Source organism: Papaver somniferum, chromosome 2 (assembly GCF_003573695.1).
Source record: "Papaver somniferum cultivar HN1 chromosome 2, ASM357369v1, whole genome shotgun sequence".
Lineage (NCBI taxonomy): Eukaryota > Viridiplantae > Streptophyta > Magnoliopsida > Ranunculales > Papaveraceae > Papaver > Papaver somniferum.
Window position 1 is genome coordinate 47,962,111 of NC_039359.1, and position 11,782 is coordinate 47,973,892.

The 11,782-nt window shown below is 36.3% G+C and overlaps 2 protein-coding genes across 2 annotated transcripts; one reads left to right on the forward strand and one right to left on the reverse strand.

The window, feature by feature from the left end:
* Nucleotides 1-3,323: 3,323 nt before the first annotated feature.
* On the reverse strand, nt 3,324-5,424 carry LOC113347568 (uncharacterized protein At2g37660, chloroplastic-like). Its single transcript, XM_026591245.1, has 9 exons — nt 5,174-5,424; nt 4,981-5,070; nt 4,841-4,899; nt 4,629-4,724; nt 4,465-4,545; nt 4,312-4,374; nt 4,045-4,224; nt 3,837-3,932; nt 3,324-3,651 (listed from the first exon to the last, which is right to left on the reverse strand). Exons 1-9 carry the CDS (start codon nt 5,367-5,369, stop codon nt 3,565-3,567), a joined length of 948 nt encoding a protein of 315 aa, XP_026447030.1. The 5' UTR covers nt 5,370-5,424; the 3' UTR covers nt 3,324-3,564.
* Nucleotides 5,425-6,269: 845 nt separating this feature from the next.
* Nucleotides 6,270-6,902, forward strand: LOC113350945 (germin-like protein subfamily T member 1). Its single transcript, XM_026595042.1, has one exon. It carries the CDS (start codon nt 6,270-6,272, stop codon nt 6,900-6,902), a length of 633 nt encoding a protein of 210 aa, XP_026450827.1.
* Nucleotides 6,903-11,782: the final 4,880 nt, after the last annotated feature.

An 11,782-nucleotide genomic window follows, 5' to 3' on the forward strand; every position in this document is an offset into this window, starting at 1 on the left:
AACCATCTAACAATCTAGACCGTCCAATTTCTCTGAGATTTGGATATCTCAGATAACTGGTTCTGAGACAGACACGTGTGACGTTAATTCCTATGGACATCCATTGTAGCCGTTCAATTAGCTTGGGGACTTCATCTATCTTAGATTAGGCTTCAGATTGACACACGTGGGCGAGATTTATTATCCTACTGACACACTACCGAAAGGGAAATTTAGTAATCTTAGCACTTTCATGAGATATCTCCATATGATATTTTGGTGATATATTGACTAGTCAACACGAAAAGTTGACTAAGATAATGGATTTGGATGGAATCCGTTTAATAGGCTTAGATTTGTAAGAAATAAAAAAAGAGGCTTAGAAATGAAAATGAGGGTCTAGAACAGGCCTAGATGTGTATATAATCCAACTTTGAATTATTAGCCGAAGAACAAGCCGAATTGTTCTTCCCGTGAGAAGTTCGGCTCTTATAGTTCAGCTGAACCAAGTATTGAACTCCAAAGAAGTTTGGAAAATTTCAATTTTTGGAGCTAAAAAAGAGAGATTAGACGTCGTATACAAGTATACCTGTGTATTATTAGCAGAAGATTCTTCATTAATGTATTCGTCATCTGGATTTGATTTCAAATCCCCAAATCTCAAAAACCCTAGTTTTTTTTTCACTTCTTTTTCCTCTCTCAAAAACCCCACTCTTACTTTAAAATAAGATTTTTCTCAACTAACTAACAACTTAACTTAGTCAATCAGTAACATTGTTAATTAATCATTATTATTAAAACTAATCATAATCATTAACACTAATTAAATGAGGGTAGTTGTGCCATTATCAAAAAGGGTAGATAAGAGGTGATGGTGTTTTTTATTTAGTGCCTCTATTTTGGCATTATTCAGTATGCCTCAAAACAGGCTTCGGAATTAATAGTGGGTTTGGATGTAGAATTCTAAAGGTGGGGTTTATGGGTCCATAGGATTTGGTAGAATTGCGTTTCCTTCGGTATGTTTGGTTGACCAAATCCCTGGAATCACATATCCCACGGGAATCAATTTTCCAGCAAATCCTCCATATGGAGTTCGACCCCTCCCCTCTAAGATTTGCTGGGAAACTTATCAAGGGATTTATGGACCCACTTTTTTTAACTTTAAATCCCATATATATACAATATTAAGATTCTGAAGGTAATACCAAACAATATATACGACTTTAAAACAAAATAATTCTATGAATGCTAGGAATTTTAAATAAGTTTCCAAACACGCGAGGGATTTACATGAATCCTAGAATTTGTAATCCCATGGGATTATAAGTCCTAGAAATCATGAATTCTACAAACAAACCCACCGTTGGGATAATATTAACAAGTCTAAAGATTTAGGTGGTTTTGGATTCAGGGATTTAGAGACTTTTAATATTGCCCTCATATGTAAGTTGGTTTGAAAAATCATTAATGATCAGGATGAGTTATGGGTTCAAATCCTAAGTGATAAGTACTTTCACAGTTGCAGCATTCTTCACTTGCAGAAACTAAATGAAAATTGTTCTTGGATTTAGAGAGGTCTATCCAGATGCATAAAAATTATTAAGAACAATAGTTTTTGTCTTGTGAGATGTGGTACTAGGATAAATATTTGGTTGGATTGTTGGGCCATAGGTTCAAACCATCCTCTTGTTCCTGCTGAAGGTTTAGTTAATACTATTTCTTACACTTGTGTCTCTGAGCTTTTTCATTATGATACTAGAGATTGGAATATTGTGCTAATTCATTATCTCTTTGAACCTGAATCTGCTAACAAAATTCTTGCTATGCATGTTCCTGCAATAGGTAAGGATACTCTTATTTAGAAACCAGATCGAAAAGGCTTATTCTCTTAAAAGTGTATATAATGTTTTAACTAGACAACCTCAAAATACTGTGGTTCCTAATTTTGTTCCTCAGTAGGTCTGGAAAGTTCTATGTAAACCCAAGCTTCTCCATGAAGTTAAATTATTTGTATGAAAATGTATTAAGGAGATTGTCCCAACAAGAGATAAGTTATCTAGATATAAGAATGATATTGAGCTTCACCGTAGTCTGTGTGGTCATCCAAATGAGTCAAGTGATAATCTTTTCTTAAATTGTCCCTATGCTAGATCTATATGGCTTGCTCTAAATATTAATGTTGGAAAAATCCTGTTACAGCATGGTTCTTTCAGGAATCGGGTTATTTCTTGATTCACAACAAGTGTTAATTTGAATTTTGGTACAGGTATGCTAAGGGAGGATATAAAATAACTCCTAATGGTTTCTACTTGGGCTATCTGGAAGGATAGGTGCTCAAAAAAAATTTAGAATCATAATCCTAACATATTAATGACTCAGGATAATATCAATAAAATTGTTTATTTTGTACCTAGTCATACTGTTAATACTAATGCTTCATTACAGGTCATGAGATGGAAGCCTTCAGATATTGGATATCTGAAAATTAATCTAGATGCATCTTTCATTAAACAATTTCACAGGGTGGTATAAGACTGATTTTAAGAGATTTTGCAGATATCTGCATTGGTGTGCAAGGACAGCATTTTAATGGAGGAATGAAGGAAGGAATATAGATGGAGGAACTGAAGTACAAGGCTATGAAGGCAATTGTATCTCTAGCCATTTTAAGAAAGCTCAACAATGTTATTTTTGAGTCTGACAGTGAAGTCTTAGTTAAATCCATCAATGAATCAGCTCCACGTGTTCATTAGTTGAATCAAGTTTTAATTTCAAATTTTATATTTCTTTTGAATAAAATTACACACTGGCAAAGTGTTTCGGTTAGAAGGGATCAAAATGTAGTTGCAGAGTACCCTCCTGACATTTAAGGATGGGTAGTTCAAGATTCTGATGTAACCTCTATCTAATCAATGAATATTTATTTTTGAATAAAAAAAAAAAGGTTAATGAGTCGTAATAAAAATTGAATATCAAGCCTAAGAGGGACTAGTTCACGTTAGTCTAAATTCCTCGATATCTTTCACAGTTGCTTGATTAAGTGGTATAAAATACACAAAATTGGTCAATTAGCCTAATAACGACAATTTCTGGGTGAAAAAGACGTGTAAAATTTGATGCTGCTTAAATGGACGAAAATTAAAAAATAGCCACAATGTAAACAGTTTCATCCTACCCATTTTTAGGATGCATCCAGTTTCATCCTCGCTCTTTTTCAAGTTTAAGTCAGGATGAATCCAGTTTCATTCTTGCTATTTTTTTGGTGTCCATTTCACCCAAACTAATTTTTACCCGTCCATTAGAACCATGTTTTAAAAATATTTGGACAAATAACCCATTTTCCGTATAAAATATGAAAACAAAGACTCCAAAATGAAGCATATGATGTCCCAATCCATGCCGAGACGCGATCAAGATCTACATTGCGCGGGTGGTTGGAGTGAAAAATTACAGTGGGCATGCGAAATGCAAGCATCGTTTTTCCGATAGTAAATATTTAATATTTATTACTTTGGTAGTGCTTTACATTTTATACGCACAAATGCTATATACGAAGAGTGAAACACCCTTTGGATACGTAAGTAGTCACTGAAGCTGTTCTTCATCTGCATTTTGAATCCAATTGCTGAATAGCTCTTTCCAGTCTGAGACCGTTTCCTTCCCATTAGCAACCTGATAATGCAAATCGGATAATGAGCTTAGGATTTGAGTACGCAAGAACAAGAATGCTGCAAAATCAATTTATACATAGACTTCAGATGTCCACACGTTGCATGAATTACTTGCCTTCAATGATTATGTTTCCAAATGCACATAAGGAAAGCAAAAAACCATCCAGAATTTTAATGAGATGTTACCTCAACAACTAGACCTCGCTTTGGGACAGCATTGAGTGCTTCGACACAAATGAATGCAGCATCTTCTTTGCTTAGCTTTCCTTGTTCTGCACTTCCCTGGCAACAATAATTAACACAAAACAGAAAATCACCACAAAATCTTGACAGTTTAGGAGTAATGAGCACACAGAGGAGTGGTAGCGGCCTCTCACGTGAATTATAGTTTTACCTCTTTAAAGTTAAAACCCTGTTGGCCTCCTTGGGTATCTTGCAGCAAACCAGCTCTGATAATGGTGTAAGGAATCTTATTCGAAGAATTCATCACCCTTGACTCATTTTTCTCAGCTAATTTCTTTGCATTGCTTTGAATAAGAGCTTGTATTCCATCGCTACCTCTATAAACAGCCAACTGCAGATCTTATTAAATCTCCATTACATACACTTGAGAGCTCGTCATTGGTTAGAGAGGGATACGTAAAAAGAGCGAGAGAGAGACCTGAGACAAGAGAACTATGTGCTGTACTCCTTCCAGACGTCCAATATCAGAGAAGAAAATTTCCTGTGAAATCCAAAAGATATAAATGGATTGTCGAACAGAAGATATGGGCATATAACAAGCCTAACATTGAAGTGAGAATTTGTTGCATACACTTGATGGGCATATAATTGAACGGACGCCTTTCAGAGTCTTCTTAAGAAATGGTGGATCATTTACATCTCCAGTTATTGACTTCGCATAATTAAGACAACATATGTAAGCATCAGCATTGAGTAGATTCATCAGTTACGCGATACAAATTTTAGTAGTGTCACCTCAACATAAGTGCCAAATGCCTCAATAGCTGCTCTTTTATCTTTCACTATTGCTTTCACTCGAGCTCGAGCCACAATCAAGGATAGTATTACCATCTATTTACATTAGCCAGCAGACTATATGATAAGCCAAACGTAATAAGCACATAGAAGTGTCAATTGCAATTGCACATAGAATGCATAGTTTTTGCGTACGTATACGGAGAGATTACCTGACCGATCTCACTATCGCCATCCGTTACTAGCACAGCATCTCTTACTTGTTCTACTTCTGCGCTCCATATGACATAAACTGAATGCATGAACAAAAGAAATCAAAAAAACTTCACGAGCGTAAAGCTAAAATATGTACCTTGAGTGTCATCATCTTCCCCATCCTCAACATCTCCTCCATCTTTTGGTAATTTTTCAGCACCATACCACTTCCTTAACTTTGGCCCCCCTATATTACAAAATCAACCCATATCAAAAAAACTTCAAACTGATTACAATTTCGAAAATCCAAGAATCTAGTAATGAAAATGTACAAGGAATAATGACTTAACCTTCAATGTAGTCAAGAATTTGATCCATGAAACCATTCCTCTTCTTAGAAGCACAACAAATGAAAGAAGCAGACTTGTCAAGTTTGATTACATTATAAACTTGCAAACAACGTCCGGCATTCGAATTCTTCGATGATTTTTTATATGGATTGAACAAAGAAGAAGAATAAATTTGTAGTGATGATGAAGCTGCCATTGTTAAGTATCTACAGAGAACTGAAATCGGTGTTTTCTTTTCATATCCAACTGTTTTTTTCCTACACACAAACACGGACATTTGGGATAAGAAAATGAGATTTATGTTATTTCAACCCCACAAAATCTGAGGGCCTAAAGGGCTAAGTATACAAGATCCTTTGTTCCTACCACCCTCATTCAATGTTATGAAAGAGCTCAATGAACGTAAGTAAGACAGAAAATGACAATCACCAAGCATGAGCTTTAACTGAATGTGGCAAGGGACAATTTTTCACTCAGGGGTAAACGACCAATCAGAAGAACTTTAAAGCTAGACAAACAATAAGTTAAAATTCTGTACATGTAATATCACAGTGGTAAAGTCATTGGATATATGATTGTCTATGTAATATCACAGTGGTAAAGTCATTGGGTATATGATTGTCTAAGTAGTACTAGCAGTCATATAAAAGAGCACAGATACAAATGTTAATGATGGTTTATTACTCCATTTAGGAAGATATTATTATCGATGATGTGATGATATGAACGTACGCTCAAATTTATTTTAGACTACCCCTAGAACAGGTAGTGTATTTTCCACTAATTAACACAGAGTTTACTAAGAGGCTAAGAGCAATGACATGCAAAAATACACTGAGCTTTTGGTGTATTTTCCACTTAAGTTTCTATCATACAATAAATAAACAGATTTACAGTACTATCAGCTAGAATTTTAATTTGGTTTTCAATTGCATTTTCACGACCTCTTTTGTATATAAATAATGGCATGAGCAACATAATTTTTATAGCAAACTCGAAAACATTTCGATCTGAGTACACCAAATCACAGAGAAAGGGAGACATCCATGGCTGCTAAGTTTAGTATTAAAACTACACCATCATTTTTCCTTGTCCTATGTTTAACTGTCATTCTATTTTTTTTACTTTGTCATGCTTTTCTTCTGATCCCGACCCGCTACAAGACTTTTGTGTTGCTGACTTGAACGCCACAACAGTTCTAAATGGGTTTCCATGCAAACCGGTGTATCAAGTTACATCAGATGATTTCTTGTATAGTGGCTTGGTGAATGAAGCAAGCACAGTGAATCCCATGGGTGTTGCAGCGACTTTCGCTGATGTTAAAAACTTCCCTGGGTTAAATACCCTTGGACTTTCGATGGCCCGAGGCGAATTGGCACCTAGTGCATATTTTCCGGTTCATGTACATCCTCGAGCAACTGAACTTAATTTTGTCATGAAAGGGGAACTCCTTTTTGGGTTCATAAGTACTAGTAATGTTTTGTACTCAAAGGTTGTGAAAGCTGGAGAGTTGTTTGTTGTTCCTAGAGGACTTGTGCACTTTGTAAAGAACAATGGACCGGGGAAGGCTGTCGTGGTAGCTGCTTTCAATAGTCAACTGGCCGGAGTTGCACTAATTCCAAATAACCTCTTTGCTTCTAACCCAACAATTCCTAATGATATTTTAGCTCAGAACTTCCAAGTTGATGAGAACGTCATCGTTACCATAAAGTCTAAGTTTGCCAACTAAATTGGAAATCTAAATGTGGTTCTTTTGTATCTGTAAGTGTAAAAGTTTATAATAAGGGACTGACTCATCGTCCTTGCTCAATTAAGTTTCCGAATTTGCATAAGTTTTACGATTGTATGCATGGTGCGCTGAATTTTTCACAACCTTATTGATCATACGGTCGCCGTCTAAAATTTTGGGTCATTCAATTTCCTCAAACGATAAACAAATTATTAATTAACATTGAACATGTTATGTACTCCGATGATCACTTGATAACATTGAACCAAAGAAAACGAATATGAGGCTAGAGATAGGTGGGAAGATGATGGAAAGCGAAAAGAAAAACTTAACAGATCATCTAAATTCTAATGTAACCACTGATTTTTCCAACCAAAAAAGAAAATTTATACAAATACCCAAGTATTTTTTGAATGCGCAATCGGGTACAGGCAAAATAATGGGAGATATGATATTATTCTCATCCTTAGAGTCATGCTAAGGGGTGTTTTTAGGGGCAAAAATACTAAATTACCCTTTTAAGAAAATAAAACCTGAATTTATTCTTCTCATGCCCCTATTCCCTTTCAAAATCTCTTCGTCTTCTTTGCCAACTCCTTTCTCTGAAAACGAATTTTTTTCTCCATCATCGATTTCAACACGGCTTTATCATTGCTCAAAAATTTCTTTAGCGAATAGTCAATTATATAAACATGCACGCCTCTCGGAAAGAAATATAATCATCGATAATTGTTGTTTTAAAATAACTTATTTAGGTTAGAATCAAAAATCGTAACTGAAATTTTTTAATTTCAGTTAACGTTGATATTGTATTCATAATGCAGGTTTTGCGTACCGGTATAGTTGTAGTATGAACATCATGTTGTTTTACTATGCCGAGTTGCCAACACAGTTTTTAGTATAAATACCATGTCGGTAGTCATGGTGTAGTTTCCGGAATCTTGCATGTACATATGCTGGTACGCTTGGTAATCAACCTTTTATGTAAATTAATTGTCGGCCGGTATGCTCGATGAAAATCTATCAATGTCGATAGCCAAGTAAAAAAAAGCTCATATTTCTGGGAAATTTGCATTATATGACGGCATAGCAAGTTAAGCAATGTACCATGCCGTCACGACCGGCATGCTCGATAATGAACATTTTGTACCAGCAGTGTACTAAAGGAGAACTCTTTATATATAAAATGCCGACTAAAATTTCAAATTTGGAGAATATTGTGTGTCGGTATGGTGAAAGTATGAATGCCATGCCGATTAGGTCCCTGACGGCATGGTATTCATACTTTTACCATGCCGACACTGAGTTTTTTCATGTGTAACAATGGCGAATTCAATGAAAAAAATATCAAATTCAATACATTAATACCTATATATGATATTTGGAGCACTTATATATTCAGCTTGTATATTTTCCTTGGGTGGTTCTTCACCTGAACCTTCATGATCATAATTAAATATTTTGATTTAATTTTCTTGCATCAACAAATTCAATGACAATGATTTATACTAGTCAGTATCAAACTAATCTATTAACTTAACTAAACATGATTAATGTAATACCCCGATATTTGGCAGTGGTTGGACGAATTGAATATAAGTAACGGTTTGTCCTTTCCTAACACCGAGGCCATTTCAGCACAGTTGGCTCCAGAGTTGGAAGAAAGTTCTGCAGTTAAGCATGCTCGGGCGGAAGTAATCCAGGGATGGGTGACCATCCGGGAAGTTGCTGCTGGATTACCGCAGCGATGCCCCTTGAAAAAACCCACACTGCCAGATGACCGCAGTGGATAAGTGGGGACAGTATTGGTGGAGGGGCGGGTCATTACAAATGGTATCAGAGCCGACGACGAGTCACCTTACGAGGGTGGGAAGGTACGATGGACGGGGTTGGTCCAGGTGCTTTTCATGAGGGACAGGGAACGTCGTAGATCTGGGCTTGCGAATATATTCTGGAGCCGAGGACGGCTCCAATTTAAGGTGGTGGTATTGTCTCCGATATTCGATAGTGGTTGGCCGAATGGAATATAAGTAATGGTTTGTCATTTCCTAACACCGAGGCCTTTTTAGTATAGTTGGCCTCAGAGTTGGCAGAAAACTCTGCAGTTAAGCATGTTCGGGCGGGAGTAATCCAGGGATGGGTGACCATCCGGGAAGTTTCTGCTGGATTACCGCAGCGATGCCCGTTGAAAACCCCACACTGCCGGATAACCTCAGTGGCTAAGTGGGGACAGTATCGTTAGAGGGACGAGTCACTACAATTAACTACCAAGTATGATTATTGAGGGGTAAATTAGGAATTACATAAAATATATGGATATGGGGTGCTTGCGGACCACTATTTAAATCCTTATTTTGTCTTATTAGTGCATCCCCCAATTATTTTGCATATACCCAATTCGGCGTTTTATTTTTTGCTCTTGGCTTTTTCCTTTTTTAAATAATCATGAAATTTGTATTACACATGGCTATGTGGTAATCATGGAGTGATTTAGTATAATATGGCTAAGAAATATGTGATTTTCTTTTCCCATATCGTGATATTTATTTTCATTAACCGCGAAGTTTGCTAGTGCTGTCCAATGCTTGGTTACCTTATATATAATAATTTTAATAGAATTTTGCTTATTCTCGGTCATGTTGGGCGTCGTGGAGGTTCCTTGGAGGAATTTATGAGGTGATGTTTAAAATCCGTCTTAAAGAATACTTTTGGCCATTGATCTCGTTGATGTTCTGGTATTTATTAACGTGGCCCCAAGTTTCGATTATCATTATTGTATTTATTTCCTGTGGTTGGGCAAAAGCTATCACCGTTCTTGCGTTCGAGTCCTTGCAAATGAAATATGCACCAGAAAATCCTGGATATCCCCTGAACTCCCTTTTCATGTTAATTTTTATCCAATCTGTATAGGTGTTTGATAGACATATTTTCGTGTCTAATTTGTCTCGATTCTATATATTGATAGTGCTCATTTGTGTACTTATTATGGTGTTTTATGTGTGTAGGTATTTTTGTCCAATAAACATTTTTGGAAAAATCGGCTCGAAAAGTTGTCGAAAAGCGCACCCGGAGGACACTTTCTATTCGGACTCTCACTATGGATAAGGGGTACCCCGAACTACTAAGGGGCACCCTCAGGGCAGCCCTGGACAGCTGCTAAAGGCACCCCTACTCTGGATAGGGGGCGCCTCTTCTTCTTCATGATTCAAATGAAGATTTTGGCGGGAAATAAGGCAGCAGCGAGACAAAGCTTGGATTTGGTTTTCTCGGGACTCTGGGGAGATTCAACCGCATGTTTATTATGGGCTGAACCCATTGGAGCATAACAGGCCTGATATGTCTGTTTTCAGCGATCAAATTTGGCTAGATAATCCGGGATCAAGAAACAGAGGTGTGCAATATCACGGACTTTATGATTCGGTAGTAGATGGATATTTGATCGGATTTTCTGCCTGAACTGGATTGGAAACACCCTGTTTTAGTTAAACAGGGATTGTATGTTGGCAAGATTCGAAAACTCAGGGATTAATCTTCGTTTAATAGGAAACAAAGGTTGGAGAGTATCACGGGATTTTGGTTGAAAATATGTTAACAACTGGTCGAAGATAAGGGAAGATTGGTATCTACTCGATTCCATAACATCCTTAAGAGATTCTGGTACGTAGATTTAACTCAGAAGACACATGCATAGGAGGTTAAAGAGAGATATTCTCGTGACTTATCGAGAAAGAATAATGAAGATAACCCAAGACTTTCTCGAGATATTGGGGAGCCTATGAGGTATAAATAGGTTGGTTTCGAGGCAGAGAGGATTACGAACAGTTTGGGGTAGTTTAGAGAACCAGAGGAGACAAAAATCACGAGTTGCAGGAAAGCTATTCTGCTGGTGCTGCTGAAGAACACGAAGAACATCAACCCACGCCCAACTGTCGCAGAACACTATCGTTGTTCTACAACACTTCGCTTCTATCGTTACTGTAGCAGTCTTATTCCTTCTGTTTCTCTTGTAACAGTCAATCTGCAACACATATAAACGTTGCGATTGAACTGTTTTACTCCCTTTGAGTCTCTTCACCTTTGAAAACACCTTTTGAGCAATGGAAAAATATTTTGAACCTGTTTTTGATATGAGGAGCGAAACCCCATTGCTGAGGCGATAGAGGAAGCTATTTTTCCAATAAAGAGTGGTATTTTCTATTTATCTTATTTATTACAATTATTTATATGATTATTTTCCTTGTTTGAGAATTGTTTTAATGATTTTTATTCAACAATTGTGATTTCCATTGATGGTATATGCTTGGACTTAGGTTTTTGATATCCCGTGCTTTTGATTTACACTTGTTATTTTAAAAATCTACTTGTTGCAACATCTTAGAATCAAATTAAACGAAAAATTGAATAAATATAAATATTGGATTTAAATCACTTTGAACTTGGAAAATAATGGAATCTTAGCCTCAGTGTTCTTTTAATATTGATGACAACATCATCTTTGTTTGAGTTTTCTATTTTTGTTTTAGAATTTAAGTCTATATTTTATCCTTCGCAAGTCTGAGAATCGAACCACTTTTATCACTATCTACAATCACATCAATTTTTGGCGCCGCCGACGCAGATTTGCTTTTAGGGTTTTTAGACTTCGTTTTCTTTTATTTATTTTTTATTTTTTAGGTTTTTATTATTTTTGTTCTTTTTTACGTTTTTGGGTATTTATCTTTTGTCTACAGGTTTTGGATCATAAAGCAAATTGAGCCAAGGAGTTTGGTGATTTCGTAAAGACTGGAACTTAAAGCATAAAGACTTGGAGCGAAAGCTTAAAGCGAAAAGAACGTAGAAGAAGACAATTTCTTTTTAGATATTTTTTTTTTTTTTTTTTT

What these genes read in the sequence shown, in the direction of transcription:
- LOC113347568 (XM_026591245.1), bottom strand. Translation starts at nt 5,369, where the DNA reads ATGGCAGCTTCATCATCACTACAAATTTATTCTTCTTCTTTGTTCAAT. An exon ending in GGAAGATGATGACACTCAAG is followed by an intron (nt 4,900 to 4,980) that starts GTACATATTTTA and finishes TATGGAGCGCAG; the next exon opens with AAGTAGAACAAGTAAGAGAT. An exon ending in AGGGTTTTAACTTTAAAGAG is followed by an intron (nt 3,933 to 4,044) that starts GTAAAACTATAA and finishes TATTGTTGCCAG; the next exon opens with GGAAGTGCAGAACAAGGAAA.
- LOC113350945 (XM_026595042.1), top strand. Translation starts at nt 6,270, where the DNA reads ATGTTTAACTGTCATTCTATTTTTTTTACTTTGTCATGCTTTTCTTCT.